The 23,770-nt window shown below is 39.5% G+C and overlaps 1 protein-coding gene across 2 annotated transcripts in view; it reads right to left on the bottom strand.

The window, feature by feature from the left end:
• Positions 1–23,770, bottom strand: part of necab2 (N-terminal EF-hand calcium binding protein 2) — a 129,466-nt gene that overhangs the window by 21,798 nt on the left and 83,898 nt on the right. The window contains exon 9 of one of the 2 annotated variants that reach the window (XM_047596425.1): positions 18,229–18,285. The exons of the other annotated variant lie outside the window; for it this stretch is intronic. Within the exon in view, the coding sequence (XP_047452381.1) occupies positions 18,229–18,285 (57 nt within the window). The remainder of the gene's footprint in view (positions 1–18,228; positions 18,286–23,770) is intronic. 2 annotated transcript variants of the gene reach the window in all.

Here is a 23,770-nt window from a genome sequence, read left to right as displayed (position 1 = left end):
TGGGAAGAATAAATGATACTTCACTGGACAGGTAAATGAATTGAAATACCACAGGGCTAAAACTGACTCTGCTGGGTGTAGAGTGGCGCGTTATCGACGGACCATAAATCAAAAATACTCAAAAGGCACCTGGATGAAGATAAAACGTCTTGATTAAAAGACAATCAATATATCCTGCCGGGTATGTGCTTTGTTGTATTTCTAGCACCAAATCACCCAAGATGCATGCAGGAAGAAATGAAGCCAGCAGCACTCATACATTAAGCGGAGTTACTTTCATCAGTGCAATGAAATGAAAGATATTAACTTTGGATTTTGTTAAATAAATGCTTTGAATTATAAAAAAAAATATTTATAAAAAGATTTCCGACAGAAAATTCAACTTCATATAAAACTTACACATACTGTGAGATCTGACAAATATTCCTGCATGAAAAAGTGTCTGAAGATGATGTTATTGAAAAGTTGCTCAGTCAAAGGACAGAGGCAGCAGAGCAGTACTGGAGTAAGAGCGTAATATAAAATGGAAAATGTGAGCGAGCCGAGATATGAATTCATTACTGCCGAATTTCAAAAAAACGTCCATCTCTCTCTCTGTAACCCCCCCTTCCCCCCCATGAGTCTTTGTAATAACAGTTGTATAAAATATGCAGAGACCATCACCATCTATCAACGACACACACTGCACCACATGTGTTCCGTATATGTGTGCTTAGCATGTTGTAGTGAGGGATGTGATCCAGCTGTGTGTGAAAATGGGAGCAGCAGAAGGAGGTGTGAGCTGGGGGTTGGGGTTTCGGTGTGTGTGTGCGTGTGTGTGTGTGTGTGGGGGGGGTCACTCTAGTGTAACCATGGGAACTGGGAAATACCCGTTTCCCATATACAGGTCTTCATCTCCGTCTCTCATCTCTCATTGTGGAACCCCCTCCCATCCCCTCAAACACTATATACCCCCACTCCTTCCTGCTCCACTTCGGTTCATTTCCCCAGTTCCTACTTTTATTCCCCCTCTTACAACCTCCTGACGTCCTTCAATTCTCTCGTACGTTCTCGCCAATGCATCTACTTTTCCTACTCAGCCTTCCTGATTCTTCCTCCTGTCCTCACCCCTCCCTTCTCGTTTTGCTGCTGTCCCTCCACGTTGCTCTCTGGGCTTAAGGGATACCTCATTTATTTAAATTGGGAGTATAAAATAAAAGTGAGGGGGGGGTTCCTTCATTAGCTCAGCAATAATTTGCATCTATCCTTGGGCAAATTAATTGATGGCTTCTACAATAACCTGCTGACTGCAGCATTTTGAGAACGAGAATATGTATTTTTCCAAAGAGAAGAAGAAGAAGCCCTTCATTTAAAGCAGCAACTTTCTATTGCTCTTTGGTTTAGTGGCTATTTGATTTACTCCAAATTGCAAATGTGCGAATGAGGTAATTCACACAAAAGCTCATTATTTTAAGAGTGAATTGGAAGAGAAAATGTAGACTCTAAAAAAGGAACACATTCAAAACATAGAACCAGAAGTTTGGGAAAAAAAAAAATTTGTTGAGTATTGACAGCTTTTCTTGTGTCATGATGGTTTCACAAAGGATTGACGAGTTGTTTTGACTGACAAAAGCAAACATGAATCAGTTCGGGCTGTATTCTTGAAACCTGATTTAATCCTTTGGCCTCCAGCCTCCCCTTGAGACAAATATCTTGTTCTTGCAACGTGCCACAACCGATGTTTGATGGCAGTGGTGAGACTGAACCAAAACAGCAAAGCCTCATGTTATGAAACCAAAACGAATGGCTAAAATATGCTAAAAACCGATCCATAAAACAGAGGGGAGCAGCTGAGTTGGGCTACAGTTCTATACGTTTGCCAGTATGAGTGAAGCCATGTTACACAGTGTTATCTAGATGGTCGTCAATAAAAAAGTATTGATTGAAGAAGCTTGTGTGGAGGCCCTGAGTTCAAAGACATAAATTAGAAAAGACAAATCGGTATGATTTATAGGGATGAATTGTAAATTAAAGTTAGAAATCACAGCCCCAGTGGCAGTTCCTGACATCAGGCAATTCAAATGGTAAAGCATTCATAATGAAAAACAAAGGAGCCTGTGGTTGTACCGTGCAGCTCCCAGATGTTATTATGCGTATTAAACGTCCATCTCTGAGACGCTTGCTGCTGTTTTAAATAGGCCAAATTGCCTGGTAAAATTAGCGTGAATGGCTGCAATGAACATTTCATAATGCCGCTGATGTGCTGTGGGACTGCAGGCTTGTTTATTCATACATTCCCTGATAAAGCAACAACAAATCTCTTTAGACACACTACTATTTATGGGGCACTTGCAGACCTGAATTACTGGCTCGCGCACATCATTGCATATAATACTACCATCAGCATAGTAAGAAAAGTAGGAGACATCCCTTTATATCATCCAAAACTGCTTAGATATGACATTTTCATTCAATGATAAATGGCAGTATTGGAAGTGAATCCCTGAGGGGGGCATAAAGTTGGCACTGGCTCATCAAGAAGACACAATTGGAATGTCAGCTGCCACTGATGTCATGATAACACGACACCAGCTGAAATATTTCCAAGGATAAATTCTGTCTTATTGCAGCACAACTCATTCTGTATTCTTTTAGGCTTTGTTGCCTTGATTGTTTATCTCAATGGACTATTGAACACATTGTAATGACCTCCAGGTGGCTGTCATCACGTGGAATAACAACTACTGCCTCTTTCTTATTCCACAAGAATTTATTTTTTTTCCTCTGCTCATGAACTCCGCTGAGGACCACTAAATTCATTCTGCTTCTTGCATTTCCATCGGCCTTGCAGATTATTCCCTTTATCAGTGTTTGCATCTTGTCTTTCTGTGGGCATTCTCCTTATTCGCCCCAGGGCACATCCACACTTGCAGGAATGTGTCTGAGCACTGATGAGGCTTTTTTCCTTTACGTCAGATTTGCATGGGGAGGTGAGAAAGGTACGATATGAATTTTAAAAAGAAGGAAATACCCGAAGGAGGAATGGAAGCAGTAAAGACTCATTTTAGTCCGTCCGTCATTGTTGTCGTAGAATGAGGCTACATAAACGTTTTAGGCTCAGATATTTTGACAATAGTGCCGCCCTCAAGGATCTGGTTTAATCTGTAATCTGCTCACATATTGCTGTGGTATATTCAAGACTTAGAGTTAGACTTAAGGCGCTGTTATATTACTATAGGACCTTTACGCCATAACGTACGCAAGTAGCCTACGTCGGTGAGAGTCATTTATTCCTGTGTGCTCGCCAGTTGCCCGCAATGGCAACTGAAACTTTCACAGAAATTATGTCTAATGCCCCTTTCAGATCAAAAAATACTTTGTTGCTTTTACATTGCCGGCAGTCCTGGTTCTGACCTCCCGCTGTGAGAGCTGTGTGCCCGTTTTTTTCCTCCCTCTCATACGTCATCACATCAACAACGTCATCATTACACATTTAGGTGTGCCGAATCTCCACTTCTACATGGATGCGGAGCAGCTCGAGGATCTCATAGCATTGCTAGTGTGCTGCCATGATTGATAAAAAAGTGTGCCATATCTCTATACAAGCTGTATATAAAGGCAGCCACGCATTCACAGTTCACATCAAGACTCCCTGGTGTGATTTCCATTAACGCTTCCATTTCCATCAATGCTTCCATTAACGATCATGTAACAACACATTTGATTTGTCTGATTGAAAAAAATGGAGAAAAATCTCTGCCTTTCAGAGATCAGTCTCTTATGGGAGTAGGCCAAAACTTTGCTCTGTTTCTGAGCTGCTCGCAGCCCTGGAGCTTCTACAGTGGCAGACCGTCTAGTGTCAAAAATCAGTCAATTATGGCCCAAGGCTCTATGTAGAGTCTGCATTGTTGCTGTACCTTCTACATCAACTTAACGCAGAAGTATAAACCACCCAATATATTGCTTGGTCAAGATAGCTCTTTCAGATAAAATAAAATAAAATAGTATAAGCAAAGCATGTACAAGACTTGCATATGTACAAATGTACAATAAAAAGACACAGGGATGCACTGGAATCCCAATCTGTCTGACTTTACAGAATCAGTTTGTCATGATGTAGTGGTTCCAGTTCTACTGTAAGGAGAATCAAGCTCCAGCGCTTTTAAAAAATGAAAAACATAGTACAAGCAGAGAACGCACAATAAGGGGTCCGTGTCAATCCTGACATCTGTACATGGTGTTATATCAACCAAACACATAGGCATGATAGAGCAACAACACGCTGCCTCTTAAATTCTGTTTAAATAGTAACGTTATGCAAAAACAATTGCCTATAAAACACAAAGAGTAACAGGGGAACATCTGGGGTTGACATAAAAATGTATAATAGCCCAGACTAATAATAACTTGTCCTGTTTCCCTTTGTGTGACCTAAATAACAATACTGTATAATAATATCTGTCCATGCCAAAGATGCAGTCAGGGAAATGTATGCGTGCAAAACGTCCTCCAACAACAAAGACAAAACATCACAGGTCACATTATAGATAACTGTAGGCTCATTAAATAAACTAAAAACTGATTTTGGGATGGGGTCTTGCAGAGATCTCCCCAGTTATACAGTTATATGAAAGGAAGTGAGCATACACCTACATTTATAAAATCACAGAACAGTCTAGTTGTAAGTTGAGCTTTTTTTTCCAAATATATTTTTTCAGCACCGACTTACACCTTTTTTTTTATACTTCATAATTACACTTTTAAAACCAGGTTTAAAACCATTTCAGCCTTGAACGTCTGACATCCCTCTCACTCACAGCAGAGCGGCAGACGTCACGCTTCAGTTCACTTTGGCTGCTGAAGGAAAGACCTCAGCTGTGGGAGAACACTTTAAATTTAGCTGATGACATGAGAAAAAGGCAGCGGGCCTTATATGCAGTTTAAAGCTAGTCAACCATGGTCACGCAACAAGGATGAAAACTCAACTGAATGCTGTAAGTAGTATTGTACCTACTGTTTGGCTTTGTGATAGAGGAGACCATACCAGCTAGCAAACGCAGCATAGCTAATGTTTGTTGTCCAGTTACCATGATGAAACTGTTTATGTGCTGTTTAAACAGCAATGTTACACATAAAAAATATCTGCCACTGATCCAATTAGCTGAAATCAAACAGAATCCAGGTCCTGGAGGTGGAAACAGTGGACAGCCTGGACATGCATGTGGACAGCAGACTGGACTGGAGGGACAACAGTGGTGCTGTGTACAAGAAGGTCCTCAGTAGACTCTTTTAGTCTTTTAATGTATGCAGCAAGTTGCTGGAGACTTTCTACCAGTCTGTTGATGCGAGAGCCCTTTACTCTACTGTAGTTTGTTGGAGGAGCAGTACCAGCAAAAAAGACGGATTGACAAATTGATCAGAGAGACTGGACACATGATTGACAGAGAGCTGCAATAATTTGTGTCAGTGAGGGACAGGAGGACACTGGACAAACTGCTCTCCATCATGGCCAATCTGTCACATCCACTTCACTGGACTACAGAGGGGCAGCAGAGTTCATTCTCCAACAAACTGATGAAACTCCGCTTCCGCAGTGAATAATACAGGACTATTCTGTAACAGATAACTCCATGTATGTAATATATATTTACTTCTGTCTCTATTTCATGTACATTTTTTATTTGTTTTAAAAAGGACATTGCACATTAATCAATTTTAATTGAAAAGTAGCTGGCTATTTTTTTTTTTTTTTTTTAAGTAGCGCTTCACCTACTTTTTTTTTTTTTACTAGTGATTCTCAAGAGTGTTGTTTTATATGCAACTGAGCAAGCAATTTCCCTTGTGGATGAATAAAGTCCAAGTCTGATACATGAACATCTGAGGCTCAGGAAAGTAGTATAACAAAAAATAATCATACTGCAAAATACACAAAACACACTGAGACGTGTTGTAGAGCCATGTTCTCACAGGAAGCCACCCCAGGTTTTGAAGAGGTAACCCATGTAACCTCGCCCTTTTGTCCCTTGTAAAAGAAATAAAGCCTAATAGTGACAGGTTTCAAGATAACTGAAATCTAATCTTCCTTTAAACTTGCATTATTCCTGCAATCTGTTCACTGCTGCAGACAAATAACACACACACACTTCTGCCTCTCGCTCCCATTAACTTTTTTTTCTTGCCTTTCTGACTCTATTATCTGACTCGATCTCCCTTGTGTCTGTTGTCCATCAGTGTGCCTTACTTATACTGACTGACACTGCGATTCATTGAATGCTACACTGTGTAAAATAATGCAGTGCTGACTCCAAGAAACATATGAAACCACTGGAACTGACTGCAACTAAAAGCAGCTGACACTGAAATGTGAGGGTGTGTGGTGAAAATGTGTTTTAAGGCTTTGACTTTTTTTTTTTTTGTCCCCCTCAGGGTAATTCTCTTGTTCCATTGTTTTCTTTTATCTGGTTCGACCTTCTGTTGTTTCTTCCACATTAATCCTTGTTAGCTGTGCAATCGGTGACCGAGCTTTTCTGCTTTACCTCTCAGTGTGCGCTTCTGACGATTGTTAATAACTGAATATGGATCATAAAAGTGTTTTATTACCTGGAGAAGAAAAACAACACACTATGAGCTTTTTTTTTTTTTTTTTTTTTTGTGGTTTCAGTCCAGTTAGCTGCACAGTCGACCAGGATAAAAGCTTACAACAAAACAGTCAATGGAGTCAATTAAAGAGAAAAGTGAGGCAATAAAGAGCTGAGTCAAAATATATAGAGAGGAAGAGGAGAGAGGGCTACACAAACTCACAAACATAGTGAGGCAAGCCATGAGGTTGGCAGGCTAAGTGGACTAAATTGTGTTGCAGCAAAGACTGAAAAAAGAAAGAGGTGTAGAGGAAGAGAGGAGGGAGGGTTGATTAATGCATGTAGGAGCAGTTATTGAATTTAGAGACAAAATCTCCAGTACCACGAACACAACCAGCCACTGAGGGACTGGGGACGTTCAGGGAACAGACGCCACCATTCATCCATCAACAATAGAGACACTGGGAAGATCCAGATCTCACAGGACTCCTCCGACCAACACACCTGTCAGACGTGACTGACTTTGATGAGTCTTATACGGCCCTGTCACAGGGGTCTGTTGTATAATTCATAGTGTACAGGCTACCCTCTCTGTACATAGTAGAACCTGGATCACTGCTTAAAAGGAGAAGCTTCCTCTGGTCTTAAAGGATAAAGCTGGTGTAATTTGATATTTTTTTCTTATCGTCATTAATCCCTGGGGATTTCAGACCTGAGAGAAGTGTTTCCTGTAGTGTGGAAAGCACCTCTGAAGCTCACAAACATTATAGTCAGCGTGTAATTCGGTGTAAAACCAGAATTATCAAATCATAAATGAATCTCATAACAGATGTTGATGTCTTTACATTTCCTACACTAAGTTACCTGGTTACACTAAGCTGATGAAGTTTCTTTTTCTTTTTTTTTTAGTATCTACAGTTGTACACATACAGTATAAACCAAAAACTGTTATGGTTCCAAAATGCTTCCATTTTGGAAGAGTAAAGTCTCTCACCTCTCTTCATCGTGTCATGAGGTGTGTCACTGTACTATGAACATGTTTTGAGTTTCCTGTTTACTTCGTGAAGTTCCTGAGTTTCCTGTTTTGCGTTACTCCCTGTGTTTTGTGTCGCCCTGATTGGTTTTACCTGTGTCTCGTCTTCCCTCTGCCCATGTGTGTACATATAGTCCTGCCTTTCTCTTTGTTCTCTGTCATTATTTTTGTCACATGCCATGCTTTTATTGACCTGTCATGTTTGTCATGTCATGTCTCGTCTTGTTCATACAGCCTTGTGATTTTCTTTTCGCTACACGGATTACCTGCCAATGCTGCAGCGCTTTCAGTTTTTCTTGTTATTAAATACTTTTTGTTGAATGCCTGCTTCATCTCATGCTGTCGGGTCCTGCCACACAACCTACCCGTCTCGACACAGTGGGAGTCAAATTCCTGCAGTTAAACTTGTCTCTGGGTACGGTCCAACACACTGCTGCTGCTCTTCCCCATTTACCTTTTCAATGCAGTTTGAGCTGCCATTCAATGAGGTATAATTTTGCATTCTTTTGTACCTTATCCTTCCGCACTTTGATTTAACCTTCAAATATCGACTCTGATGTCTTGTCACATTAAAAGTCTAACTGGCAGAACGCTGAGCTTTAAAACACCCGCTACTCTTTTTGCTATCATCTTAGCTGAACCTCTATTGTACCTTGCATTCATAAAAATGCCTCCACAAGGGTAATTTGGATACTTTCTGAGAGAAAGCTTTGGGAGTTGGGGGCAATGAAAGCAAAGGGAATGAGCTCATTAGGAGCTGAATATAGCGGTTAAAGAAAAACTGAACCATCATATGCACCTCCATGAAAGCAGAGTGGTGGTAACCTTAAACACTGAAAAGCAGGGGGCTGGGAGATGTGAATGAGGCAAATGAATGCGAGGAGGCCTCTTCACACAAACACCTTTACCGGTGATGTGCTCTTGCAAAGCAGTTTAAATCAACTGCTTCAGTGGAGCACGTCTACAGGGTTCAGGAAGCCTGTAAGACTTTCAAGGGCTTTTAATTCTACACAGAACTGCAATTAAGATTAGTGTAAAACCTTAAATAGATACAATTAAATATGAACTGGTGAAATAGTGTTAAAAGGTTTGTGAAAGTAACTGGGAAATGGTGGACAGATTTACTTTCTTGCAGAGATATGTCATATGTCTTTTCTAAATGTAAAACCAGCACATAGACAGTAAAGCTTCAAAGTTTAGGGAGCAACTTGTGAGCTTGTGGGTGAAACTTGCTAGACCATGGAAGCAAAATAAAGTGGTAACATCTGCCCTAAGTCATGAGAAGGCCACTGTAAGGCCAGTGATGGGGTGCAGAAAACACAGAGGCTAACGGTTTAGCACGCTAACAACCACATAACTTGGTGTAGGAAATGTAAAGACATCAACGTCTGTTATGAGATTTATTTATGATTTGACAATTCTGGTTTTACACCGAGTTACATCTAAGTTACATGTTGATTATAATGTTTGTGAACTTTAGAGGTGCTTTCTACACTCTACTTTGTCTTAATGCTAAGCTAACTATCATAGCTAACATTTTAGCTTTTATATTTGTCGTTTTGAGAGTTATGTCGTACAGCAGTAATGCAACTGGTTAGCTTAGCAGTTAGACTTAAAACAAGGGGAAAGAACTTGTTGCCTAAATCCAAAGCTAACAAATCCCACTGATAACGACACTTTTAGAGCTCAATAATGACAATATTTAGCAGTGTTTCAGTCCTTATACTAAGCTAAGCTAATCAGTAGCTGTTTAACTTCATTTTTAAGATACTGTACAGACGTGACAGCAGAGTCAATCTCATGAACATATTTCTGAAAATGTCAGACTGTTCTTTTAGAGTTGATGCAGCACTTAAAAAGCAACACAATTAATGAATTACGAGATTTTCTGTTGAACGACAATTTTGCATGAACGTCAGAATATAAAGAATCTGCATATGCGTATGGTTTTAATAACTGAGTGAATATCCTCTGTAGCATAAAATGTTTGAGTAACAAACCACCATAATTTGCAGTTGACAAGCATTAGCTGTAAGAGCTACTCCACACTTTCAATTATGTTTAATTCAAACAGTCCATGTGAGAGAGAGCTATGGTGGAGTGTTTGACCTATGCATGTGGTAATATCCATATTTATAGCTTATTCATTTATTTTTTATTTTTTTCATGATGGTTTACAACTGTCCCGAATGCCTCACTGCCAACTTCACTTTCTCCAGACCTGCTGTTTGTGCCATTTTTCTTTTTGGAGTGCATATATATATTTAAGACATTGATCAATTCCTTTTCTTTCTTGATCCCCTTCTTTAGCTTCAGCTTTTTCCTTCTGGTCCTCAAACTTATTTTTAAGTAATGACTTGCCACCCCTCCTTTGTTTTTCCACACATTTCTTTCAAAAGTCTGCTATTGTTCATAATTTAATTGGTCTGTTCTGTTAATTAATTCAGAAAGCAGCAAAAATCTTAGCGAGGTTGGTTGCTGGCAGGCCTCCATAAACATATTACAAAAAGTGTCAGAGAAAAACTGGCATTCAAAGGCACTGAATTAGTTAAATGTAGTCTAGATAATGGTCTACATACACCAGTCAGTGTCAATGTTCTGCTGGGAAACTTTTGGACCTGGCATTCGTGTGGATGTTACTTAGACATGTACCACCCACCTAGACCAGACCAGACCAGACAACCCCACTCTGTAGTAATGACACCTCCTGATGGCAGCAGCCATTTTACTAAAAACCCCAACTACCTCTTCAGTGCTGTTTATCATCTTCTACTTCTTCTTTTACATTTATATCTGTTTCCAAAAACCAATAACCTGAAGACCCAAAGACCCCAACTAATGACACCTCAACTGTTTTGGAGGCACAAGGGAGACCTACACAATATTATATTGTTATGCCTGATTGGTGTATCTTGAGCTAACTGCTTTAGCGCGGCATTGTCACCTGTCACCTGTTACCTCAGGTCATCCTTCATCCTGTCGATGTAGACTTCCCCACTATGGAGTTTCACATTTGTCCTTCAGACTGAAAAGTCTTAATACCTGTGGGACGGACTGACATAAGATTTTGTTCTGATGCCCATGTTCACTTCACTTCACAAAGCTGTGCTGTCAGTCTGCAATATCCAGGTGAGATGTCAAACATAACTGCATTTATGCTACAGCTTTGCACATTGGAAAATAGTGTTTGTGTTTGTGCAGGTTTGTATTCTGCGCAAAGTGCTTTTTGGTTTTGTTTCACATCCAATGATCTATATCCAATGATCTAAAACGAATGACACACTTGTGCAGCTGCAATTTAAAACAAAACAAAATGAATAAAAACGGCCTGCTGTTTCATTTTTATCATCCTTCTTTTATTACTCTATGATCTGACCCTCTATCCCACTCAGCTCCCTTTTCCCATCCTATTTGTTCTCTTGTTTTGTATCCATTGAGCCCCATATCATTCGGTTTTTATTGCTTCTCTTTGTTGACATGCCTCCTGGGGTTCAAAACACTGGCAAAAAACAGTGAACGCGATTGATATACCTACTTCACATGACAGAAATCATTGTTGGCTACAGCCACTCACCATCAGAAGTGTCCACTACAAGTAAAATGCACATGCTGATTCACCTCCACAACTGTAATTTCAAAGTATGTCTCACTGTAATCCCCTTCGTGGAGATACACCTCACAGTTTCATCTTCGTGCAGAGAGGAGGGAAGATTGCTTGGACAGAAGACTGAAAATGGGAGAGGAGATAATGGATAATCGCATCTGGTGGAGGAAGGTAAGGTCAGGGGGGATAAACTGAGCCGGCCGTAGGAGGAGAGTTGAATTATGTAAAGGTGAAACAGAGCGTGACCTTGTTCAAAGAAATCTGTGTTTGGAAGCTAGAGAGGGGTGTTACTGAGGACCAGAAGGCCAGAAGGTTTAAAAGGTGACGGTACAATCAGTTGTAGGGTAAGAAGGTGAGTTGAAGAGGTGAGGATAAGAAATAGGGAGTTGTGGTAAAAAAAAAGATATAAGTGGAATTTTCACTTTTATCACATATGCCGTTATCTTTACTTTGAGCAAAGCTTTCATTTATAATAACCCAGTTTCAGAAGCTCTCTGTGTCTATAGATTAAATCATCAGCCCATCGACCAACCTGCGAGCCCAGTGAAGCGTATCTCTATTTCAGGAGAATGCAAATAACAGGAGAAAGTATAATACATCAGGTTGACGGTGCATTTTTCTGCATTTACAAAGGTGCTGCAGTGCTATTTTTATGGAAATATTTTCCGTCTAAAAGCAGACGTAGATTTTTGCTAAATTATAACCGAAAATGAAGAGTGGATGATGATAAACAGCACAGGAGGGGTAGTTGTAGTGTTTAGTATGACTAGTGAGAAATTATTCTGATGGATCAGATTTCACGTCGAGGGAACTGCATTGCTCATGTAATTAATACTTGGCTCATATTCAACACAGTAGAATGAAGTGAGATGGAAATTATGACTCATCAGAGAACGGATATGGGTCTTCTGAGGGGGTCCTGTGGTGTCTGGAAACAGGATGTTGTTAGTGGGGGCCTTTGGGTCCTATGGGTTGAGGGGAGGGGCCTCTGTGGATCATCTTACAGATACTTAATCAGTTTGTGACTTAATGAATTTGGAAGCCAAGTCACCACCTAAATTATAATATGAGACAGGACTATGAAGTTATTTGACATAATAAGATGTTATTAAACATCAAAATAGAAGATGTCTTGGTAGTGGGCTGATCCTTTTTCAAACTGTGTGTCTCTGTCATTGGACTGGATGAGAGCCATTTGCCTGATGTCTCTGATCTCAGGCAGCTGACAGTAGCCTTCCACACCTAGCAACCTGCCACAAGCCCTGTGGCTCTGAGTTAGGTGGAAGAATTCGGTATTCGACGGTGCATTACCCAGATGTTTATGCAGCCTCCATCACAATCAGTAAACTAACTATGAAGTTAAGTAAGTCTCATCTAAGTACTTGACAGCCGTTGTTTTGCACTGCATGAAGTTATTACCTTCTGACTTATCAATGACAAATATTTAAACAGTGTTTAATGGATTAGCATTTCGCAAACTAAAAAATAACCATAAATGTAGTTTCTGAAATAAATCTTTCTTGTGCATGAGTCCAAATGCAAAGTAATACAGTAGACCATTCAAGTTGCATGTCAGAAACTTATTGTTATTAAGATTTTCAATGATATTTTGCTTCAAAATGTTTTTGCACATTTGAAGATTTCACCTCATTATGTTTGTACTGCAGTTATAAGCACTGTCCTCTTGAGGCATTGGCTGACATGTTATTTGAGGAATATGTGGTCAGCTGTTGTACTGCTTTTGAACATCTGTGTTTATTGCATTTTAATCTGAAGTTTAAGAAAATATATTATTTTGATTTTTTCTAAAGACATGAAATGTTAGATGTTGTTTGACTAAATGTGGAAAGACTGAATTTAGACTAAAATGTGACTAAGAATGAATCAAAAATGACCGTCAAATTTAACACTGATCCCTACGCAGTGTGGTTTGGAGGTTTAAAAGAATATTTTAGAAGAGAGAGTAGCTCTGTTCTGCAGGCTCATCTCAGATTCACACTTTGTACTCTTTGAGAATAAATGTGATCAAACAGTAAAGCTTCTGTCCATCTGATGTGGTTCCTATGAACATCGAAGTGTTGGATAAAGCCACTGAAAAACAGAACAGAACAGAAGTAAAGCACGAACTCGGATGTTTTAAGCTCTCATTTTTCACTCAGCAGGGCAGACAGTCCCATCTATTCATGACTGCAGTCAAAGAGCTTTAAGCTCTAAGCATGAACTGTAAATGTGACCTTGAATAATTCCATCAAGGAATCAAAAAGATGAATATAATTTTTCAAGTGAAAAATACTTGGGTAAATCTTGATATCTGAGAAAGGGCATCGACGTAACTGTTTTGTGAAGGGGTAGCTCCTCAGTGAAGGACAAGTGAAAGCGGAAAACGGTTAAAAATGAAAGCGCCCGTTAAATACAGTACAGAAAATAGGACCAGAGTGAATCGACAGAGTCAATTAACTCATCAATTAAACTGTTGAAATTCAGACTTTCAGGCGAATACAAAGGCAACAAAAACGGTTTCAAATATGAGTCAAATGTTAGCGCTTTGGAGTGGTGTGATTTTCACATTTAATTGGACTGACTGTTTCTCTATCAACTCCACACCATTACACGCACACATTTGGGAGCTCCGAGGGAGTGAGGTGAAGGTCGTGCCGCATTACCATGGGAACTGCAGCAAAGTGTTTTCTCTACACCAGTTTGTGTGAAATGTGCAAATACGATTACCTCAAAGGCAAAAATGTCCCCGAGCGATACAGTTTACTTTGTTTTGCATCGCAGACCGTCAAACATCCAACCTCGGGATGGAAGATAATTAACAACATCTACCTCCTGCTGCTTTAAACTGTTTAAAGGCGGTTGTTTTTTTCCTCTAAGAGAGCAGCCAGAATGCTTTCCTCGTTGAAAATCTTTTTTTTTATATATATATTTATTAGCTCCCCAGTCTAATTTCTCTGTCTCTTACTTTTTCCAGTTCTTTGCCTTCTTGTCTTTATACGGTATAATTGGATTTTACTGAGTGTTTTAGGGAGTGATTCTCAGAGAAGAATTTAAAAGCAGATCAGAACTTGAACACCCCTCCCCCTTTGACAAATGTGAGAAGTGTTTTTTTTTTTTTTTTTTTTAACAGGGCAGCTGCTAGGAATTCTGGGCTCCCTGGAAGAGTATCGGCATGGGCCCCTCTACCCGAGGATTTTTCATTGCCACTTTTTTACAACTGTATGATGATGTTTTTCTTAATTTTCAGTACTTTTGTACGTGCCTAATGTTATACACCCAATTTGTTTTCTTTTTTTAACCACTCAACAGTGAGTATTATTATGAAATTATGTATAATCAGTTGTATTATTAACATTCCTCTGCTTTGCATGCTATAGTATCCAATGACAAAATTTTACATTCGAACGCATCCCGATGAAGTAATTGATCCTCGTCTGATGCTCATAATTACTGAGTAAAACTTGAATGTAATTCAGTGCAGCCTTGTAACTGAGTGGGTGCTTATGCTTTACTGGGGCACTGTCCACAGAGATGATATGCGTGAAACATACAGTCCACTGCAGACACACCACCTCAAAATTAGTAACGTTCAGTTAGGTACACTAGGAGTCAGTGCTCCACAGTGAACTGGTGACTTGTCCTCTCACCCGATGACAGCTAACGTAGGCACCCCGTCTAATAAGCGGTCAGTTACAGGCAATGAATGAATGAACAGGTAATGGTTTCAGCTGCCCTCTGTAGTTTTAATCACCATTCTTCAATTTTTTTTTTTAATGTCCTGCTCTGCTGCTCCTACTCCTGGCCTCCTTCTCAAGTCTTTTCTTTTGTCCAGATTTGTGTTTTTTGAGGGCCATCATCTTAATTGATCTTCCTCTCTGTCTGCTGGAGTTTGCTCGCTCGTGCTCACTTAATTCACATGAAAAAGAACGAACCGCAGAACAAACCATTTTAGGAAGGGTCCAAGGGGGTTATTGAAACGATTAAAATTTAACTATTGCATGACTTTGTGGCTTTATTTTCTAAGATTCATTAGTATGAATTAGTTAAGTCTATGTATAATAATTTAGTCATAGATGCTACTTGGGGCTGTGTGTGGGCTCTAATGGGCTGTGGGCCCTTAGAATTGTCATCACCTTTCCCCCTTATACTACGGTGGTGTCCTTTAATAAGCTCTTTTTGTGTCTGTGGTCATGACAACAGGACAATTTAGTCAAGGCTTTTGGCTCTCAGCTTTCCAGCAGCTAATTGGGAGACATAAGTGGTCAGACTGCTGTGGGCAAAAGTGCAATAGGTGATTATTCTACTGGTCTCCTGCTGGTTGAGGCCCAGATCTTGGGGCTAGATGTACAATGCAGAATTTAGAGTACACACACTATATATGTATATATATATATATGTATATATATATATATATATATATATATATATATATATAAAAGAATACATCTCATGCATACTTCTGACGAGTACACAGATGATTGTCCTAATGATAGTGCTGTGGTTTCATGCATTAATAAACAAAACAAATGGGCACATATAATATACATAAATGAAAAAAAATAATACATAAATAAACTCCACTGTAGAGAGACAAACCAGCCAAAAAGAAAGTACACACTATTTGCCTATTTGTCAGCATGGATTCCAACTTTGTATAAGTCACCATGATGTTTTGTTTTGTGTCACATTTCATTTAGTTAATACTACGCTCGGCTCTGCCTCCACCAGTTACAAGGAAATGTTGGATTATACAACTACTCTCACAGTCCCATCGGTCGACTGGTGGTCATCCTGTTTCTATAATGTCAAATAATTAAAACGAAACGTATCTAAAAAATTGACACTTGAACATTCATCGACATTGTATTAACCACCTAAACTGACTGAAAACATCCTTTAAAAAAATAGTATATATAATATCTGACATGTATTTTAGTTTGGCCCAAGTCCCATTAGTTTGGCCCAAGTCCCATTCAGTAACATGGCGGATGGGGATGGCACTTATGAGGTGTACTATAGTCAGTCACCAGGCGGAAATCAATACATACAGCCTTAAAGTTTGTGCCCAAGTCATGACGCACATGTAAAACACCAGCGCTGTCCGTGGTCCTGAAACAGCAGTAGAGCCAGCCCATTAGAAACAGTTGCTGTTATACTGATGAGTTTAGTAACGCAAAGAGTGCAAAACTCAGATTAAATCTGAGGAGCTGGCTGGAGACCCATTGTAATCCAAAGAGTGAACACTAAATACTGGTCACTTGTGATCGGACCAGCCCAGGTCTGATGTTAATATAAAGTCTGAACGGTGCCATTATCATTGTTGTCTATATATATGAGGCGTCACTTTACTTCAGCATTATTAATGCTGTTGTCCTTCCATCCTCAGTTGTGAAGCACTTTGCGAAATCTGTTTCATTAAAAGTCCTACTAAATGCTGATTATCTTTCCAGAGATTAATAATGATGAGGACATATCGCACGCTCGTGATGAATTGTTGCACTATTAATAGCAAGAGCCGAGCAGAGCGGTCGTTTGTAATGACACTGGCAGCACTGGAGAACTGATTGTGCCACAGCTGCCATTCTTTCTGGTCATTAATGGTTCTAATGTGTGCTAGATATGTCTTAGTCAGAACATGGGTAACCTTGGGCGGCATGCATACAGAGAGTTTTAGTGGTGAGCCTACAGAGTTTAATACACCCGTCTCAGGGTTTCCCACACAATGTTAATACTATGGCGACCAAGAAGGAGTTCATTTACTCCGCCATGGTCTCATAACTGTGTTTGTGTTGTGTTTTTCCTATTGTTTTAAGAGATTTAAAAGAGAGTTGGTCTGGAAAAGATTCCAGATGTAACATGAAGTAGCTGCACTTGAATTTGCTAATATTTTATTTAAGCTTATATACAGTTGTCCATAAAAGTCTCAGCATTATGTTTAGTATTTATGTATATATACACCGCACATGCTGCTTCTAGTTGTCACTAAATCCAATAGTGGCGTCATTACGGTAACGACGGACAGATAAAAAAAAAATCCTGTTCTATGTGTAGACATTTCATATGTTGCATGAATAATTTTGAATAAGCGGGATATTATCATAATTCAATTTTTTTAATTAATTATTCAAAATCTCATGGGAAACATTGTATCTACTGCTGAGTGATTTTCTTGGCATACACAAACCATGTGGAATGGATTTTTCCAGGCTTCGTTTGTCGCTTGTTCCAGCGTAAATACACACTAACTTCATACCTCAGTCTATTTTACAAGCCTGGATTCATGTGGTGAATGACACTCTTATCCACACTTATATATATACATACACATATAAAGTATATATAGATTAAGTTGAGTGGAAGCTTTTCTTATCTCATGCGTTTTCTTTGTATCCTCGTGTAAAATACATGACTAAGTTAAATCCACATTTCACAGATTACTTTGGGCTTTTTCAGCATTTGCTTTTTTTTTAATTTTAATTTTTTTATCGTACTGCACTCTTATCTCTGCTGTACTTCAGGCATGCACACGATGCCCCTGATAACATGTTAGGCCGGACGTCTATGGTATCCAGCACTTAAACTTCTGTAACTGAAAACTGATTTTGATTGACGATTCAATCCAAACATGACTTCAAAAGAAGAAAAGAGTGCTCATGGCTTTTTTTAATATGAATCACTGGTAGTTATCACAGACGAGATCGCGTACCCCTCAAAATGCTGCTCGTACGCCTGTTATTTTCTCTGCGGGTGTTGTAAGATAGCATGTGACTATTAATTCTTCCAGAGAACACTATAAATTATTCAGGTCCAGACAGCAAAAGAAAAAATACACATCTCTGTCAGTGAGACAAACAGGGTTATTTCTGGACTGTGCTGGTCATGCACCAGGGTTGTCCCCTGTGTTAGTTGCATTATAAAGGCATGACCTGAGGCAGGTTGGCTTTTGTGAGGCTGTAGTAAGTGATGCTGGACCTGGGGCTGTGTGCTGCAGTGTAATGTTCACACATTATCCGTTTAGAGTTCAGTCTACTTACTGCACTGGTGGTGCCATCTGTGTCTGTTAGCCTCTGGTGCAGATCAAACGAGACCGTCTGCAAGGAGAAGGACAACAACAACAACAGCAGCAACATGTCAATCAACAAGACCAACAACAGCAACTACTACTACTACAACAACAACAACAACAACAGCCTAAAGCAGACATTATGCACAACAAGAGGTCTTAGTGGACACGCGGGGAGCAGAGACAGGCATGAAAGCATGTTGTTTAGAGATTAAAGTAAAAGTTGGTGGGGGACCACAGAGGAGGGACCAGAGGGAAGGTAGATGCATGGAAATAAGAGAGGCACAAAATGAAACAGAACACTGGACAAAACTCTAAAATGCGAAATGTAACTGTAAAGGAGTTTCAGGTAGTATGGTTTTGCAAGAAATAAGGAGATTGACCAAGTTTTCTATTTTTGCACAGCAGATGTGCACTTTAAAATGATAACCATGGCACACTTAGAACAAATTCCAATATTTCCTTAATTTCACATAAAAGAACAAATTAGACATCTCATTCATAGCCTGTGACCTGCTCCTAGCTCACTAGCCTCCCAGCTGTCTGTGAAGCATCATCCAAAAACTGTTTTAAAAAAAGCATCTGGACTTGCAGAGGTGTGAGAAGACCTTTCTGCGCTCATCCTTCTTCAGTTCCAAGGGACTGGAGTGAAGATGAGGTTTAAATAGAAACATCTGTGGGTATAACGCATCAGATGACCCTAATTAAAACTCAACTTCCCACCAGTCCCTTAGAACTGAAGAAGCTACTTGGATGAGTTTCAAAACGTCCTCCCAAAAAACTCTAAAAGCCAAGGCCATCCACGTTCTTTAGATAACGAGCATCGTTCTTATTAGATCCCAATGCTTCGGGGGAGGTGTTGAGCTAAAGGCCAATTAAGTGAAAGGAACAAGATTAAAACTGCAGTTAAGTTCAAATATGCTCTTCAGAAAAAGACATTAGTTGAGCCAGATGGCCTGATGGGACAAAGTGCAAAGATGACGAGACACTGATTTGTAGGTTTATCCTTTGCTCAGGCTGCCTGTGAGTCAGACTTATATATACCTGTTCCAATAAGTCACGGTAAGCGCTGCAGGTTTCCGTCACCAAGGTGACTGATGAGTATCACCGTTTGAATAGTGTCTGCTTCGCTCAGAAGGGAAGTATTATTTTTTTTTTACCAGGCACAGCAGGGGAAGCCAAGGCAATAGGGTCTGGCTCAGTGGGATAGGTGCCACACACACACACATACAAATATATATACATACACACCCACAAGGAGTTCCAGGATGAATGATTTGAGCTTAATATGCTGCAGTGTGCTCACAGCTGGGCTGAAATGGAAGGCGCTGTGTGTTATTGGTCTTTCAGTACATAAAAGGCTTAACTCGCTGCCTGCTATGTTCTTTACAAACTACACTGAAATTGTGTTTTTTTATGTTTTTTTTGTTTGGCCAATAGATCTCCCTAAAGTTGGACATGTAAGCAATTAACAATGGCTGCTTACCAAGAAAAATGTGTTAACGTATAAAATTACCGTAATATAAAAAAAATGTGTCTATATACTGATCCATTACATATCCAGCATTCATCAGTCTTGTTTTATGTTGTTGTTAATCACAATTGGTTCGGTTTATGTCCTCACTAAACCCGGGTCCAGCCAGCACAATATTTTTGTGATTGGCTGAGAAGCAACAATTGACACTTTAGTCAATGACCAATGAAAGCTTGTCGTTTTTCATGTCACATAGAGACCACCTACAAGAAGCAAAAATGTAAAAAAAAACAATAACACAAATAATGAAAGATAAAAAGAACAAGCCTGAAAAGACCAGTGTGGGTTTTCTGTCCTTTAAGATGTGTTTTACGTTCCTGTGTTGAGTGTGGAAAAGGTATTTAGGTTCCTGCTAATCAATGACAAGTTGTACATTTTAAAGTTGAATAATTGAAAATTGAAAGAGAAACTTTATTGACTCAGGTCACAACTAAATAACTGGCAGAGATACAGTATGTGGTGCTATTGCTTAGCTGTTGTTTCAGCACCATGGACAGCGCCATCTCAGGAAAGAGAGGAGATCGATAGAACAAACAGGTCAATCATAGGAAGTTTAGACGTCTGACTGAAACTGACGCAGTGCAGACCCTAACGCTGTAACTGATCCTGAGCTGTAACTGAGCACCTCCCCATAAATGTAACTATGCGCCGCGGAGACGCACACCACAAGGGCTGTGATTGGACTGCTTGGTAGTAGCATGTTTCCACTTTGGTATTTCCAACTGCTTCTCCATCTCTGTATTTTCAAATTTATAGAACACATTGAAGAAAGATTGACTGAGGAGGTGCAGAGATACAACCATTCGTTTGACTCGTCCTTGGTGAAATTTCGGCAAAAGTTTCAGTTGCCATTGTTGAAAGTGAAGTAGGAAGTAGAAACAAAAATGAATCTGACTCGCAAAAAAGACAGCGCTCAGTAGCGCCTGGGTGGCGTTTTTACAGAGTGGGAATAAATGGCGGCACTGGCTACGTGTGTGAATTACAGAGTACACGTCCCACAGTACTCTAAAAACCTTACTTAGCTTTCTTTTTGTGGTAATTGACTTATTTTAGTAAAGTCATCAACAGAAGGAAAAACTAAGGAGAGTCGGTGGAAGAGTGTTGTCACAATCAGCTGTTCTTACACTTCTCTCCCTGCTGGTTGTAAGTGAGTTTTGTGAATGCTCTTCATTACAAATAAATAGTTTAGTTTAACTTTAACAGAAAGAATCCAGATTTTCTGTTCCAATTTTGTTTTTGTCTCATACGTATGTATGATTTTGTGAGTGGTTCTTCTCCTTGACCTGCAAGATCTCCTAATTTACAAATCAGGCTGAGGGACACACAAATTATCTTCTGTAAGTTTGTCACTACAAGGGCCACCTCTCAGACTTCCTGACTAGAATTCTATGGTAATAAAAAACACTTCACAGAACATTTTTGTGTTAGGGGAATAAAAATAACAGAATTTACTCCTTTAAAATACACAAAACTACAAGATGGGACTGTTTCTGAGCAGTTTCTCAATGGAAGTTGTGTGGCCCGAGATGGAAGTTGTGTTGTGTGTCTTAAGTTGTGCTTTACAGGGTAAACACAACACTGACTTAACATCACATTAAAAAGGTCAACAAGGAAATGTGCATGCATCTTGACGAAGACAGTTCCTCAAGATGATCCCTGAGATATTATGTTCATGGGTTCATTAAAGGCCAAAATCTAGTTTTGCTGACGTAATCACTTCATCCTTTAGTTTAAATAGACGTTTCCACCAAATGTGAAGAACTCCCCTCAAGGTGTTTCTGGAATATCATGTTCAGGAGTTGAGTTATGCCCCAAAATTGTGTTTTGCAAGATCATGGTGACCCTGTCCTTTTGACTTTGAAAATTGTGGATGTGGAAAGTGGATGTTTGGGCCAAATTTTCAAGAAATTCCCCGGGATATCTGGATGAAAATTGTGCAACCTTTGACCTCCAAAATCTAAGAAATTACAAGGTTTTGTTTGAGATATTGCTTTCCAGGCATTAATCACTGTCTTACAAAAAGGACACTAACCCCTGTCTCATTGTTGGAAATTCTGTGACTTGGGTTGTGAGAGTGTGCTGAATATTTTCATTGCACAGATGGCGACGGAATATCTCTGGGACTACAGCAACTTTGACAAAACAGGGATCTTTGAAGGCCTTGCTTTTGTGACGTTTGCTCTTCTTTACTTCATAAAAGCTTGAAAATCTTACATTAAATGACCGCGCAGTTAAAGTTATCAAAGAAAACTTTACATTTTCCTTATGGAAAAACAAAAAAACCAAAGCTGTGTCTTTATGCTTGTCTCTACTCTTGCCTCAGTGTGACCTACACCAGGTCTGCACCTACAATCAAAGCCTATCATCCTGGTATCTTCCCTTTCAGGGGGAGAAACACATTATTTTGTCTGCAGCCCTTGGAGAGTAATATAGAATATTTTTCAAGCAAAACCACCCAAAAATACAGCAGGAGCCTCTGAAATTGAAACCGAGCAGCACGAATCTGCCACTTTGAGGACGGCTGTGTCGGTGCGAGGCAGGTAACAGGATTTCCAGTGTGTTATCACAGAGCAGATGCGCCAACGAAAGACACTATTTTCATCTCGCCAGGTAAAACAACACTCAGGGTGTATGTGGTTTATTATTCATTCAGTAAACAATTCACGACTCTCTCCGACGGAGTGTGATCATATCATTTCCCCTTCCAGACACCTGCACGGTCTTAATACCCACGATTCGCGCAGGTAATACACTCGGGCAAGGCCAGAGACAAAGACACGTGGGAGACGCCTCCCCAAACTTTCTGTAGCTTTCGTTTCTACCTGGTCTTCTAAAAATGTCCCCGAGCAGTTTATTCATGTGCTTTTCTCTCTTCTTATTATTCTGAGAACACACTTTCCATCATAAAAGTTTGGTGACCTATTTGTAGCCCCATAACGGGCCCACCCTGCACCCTCCGCCCTCTGCACAGTGATTTTCTGCTATTCTCTGCTGTCAGTGGAAGGGTAATTTTATGGGCACTTTATTTTCTTTTATATTCTGAAATAAAATCTTTCACCAAACACGGACAATTACATGAAAATGCAGCAACCTTGCAACGCCTTCACGAACTAAGTGAGCATGAGGTTTGGATAATAACCAAAGCCATCTCTGAAATCTTTCATCTGAATCCCAATTTAACACATTGTCTTGAGAGCTAAAAACCTGAGGGGGAAAAATCATTTGTAGCCTCAGAATTATCTAAATCTTTTTGGAGTTTTATAACGGACGTTTTTGAGTTTTGTGAGATACAAAGTTACAGATAACAGCTGACTGGCTTTGCATGAGGATTGCAAACAAGGAGACCAAGCTACTGTAGCTAACAGCATCTATAAGGCTAATTAGCTCATCGCGTGTAAGTTGTTCAATTTTGTAGAGGGTTTTGTGCCAAAATGGATCTTGCCCTAAAGCAGAAAAGCTAAAATAAGTAAGTTATCTTTAAGTTTCAGAAGTTTTTACATCTTTTATTTCAGACTGGGACAGATGTTTCGCTTCTTTTAAAGTCTTTAAGCTAAGCTAAGCAAAACGACCCACTGAACTTCGTGACTCTGAATAATTTGACTTTTCTTCTTACATGAGATGCAAAATATTTCTTGTGTTCGAGCCAAAAACTACATTCAGATTCCTCATCATGTTTTTACCGATTCATTAAAACGTATCTATCTAATCTAATATCTATCTAATCATTTGAGCCTTTGTGATTTTCCATCTTACTGTTATAATGCTATAGTAAAGTATTTATCAGCCCATTAAAGTGGTTACCACCTCTTCTCTCTCGTCTTCTCTTGTATTTGCATTTTTTTTCTTGTATGGCTACTGACAACGAATGAGTAATTTGCAAGCATTGCTTAACTTAATTAAGCATAACTTAACATAAATTTTATTCTTATTTCATTTTTAACAGATACTGCCTCACTGATAGGAGCTTTCCCAGACTAAT

The sequence above is a fragment of the Mugil cephalus genome, chromosome 10 (assembly GCF_022458985.1).
Source record: "Mugil cephalus isolate CIBA_MC_2020 chromosome 10, CIBA_Mcephalus_1.1, whole genome shotgun sequence".
NCBI classification, from domain to species: Eukaryota; Metazoa; Chordata; class Actinopteri; order Mugiliformes; family Mugilidae; genus Mugil; species Mugil cephalus.
Note: the sequence above shows the minus strand (reverse complement) of the source record. Positions and strands in the feature narration are given on the sequence as shown.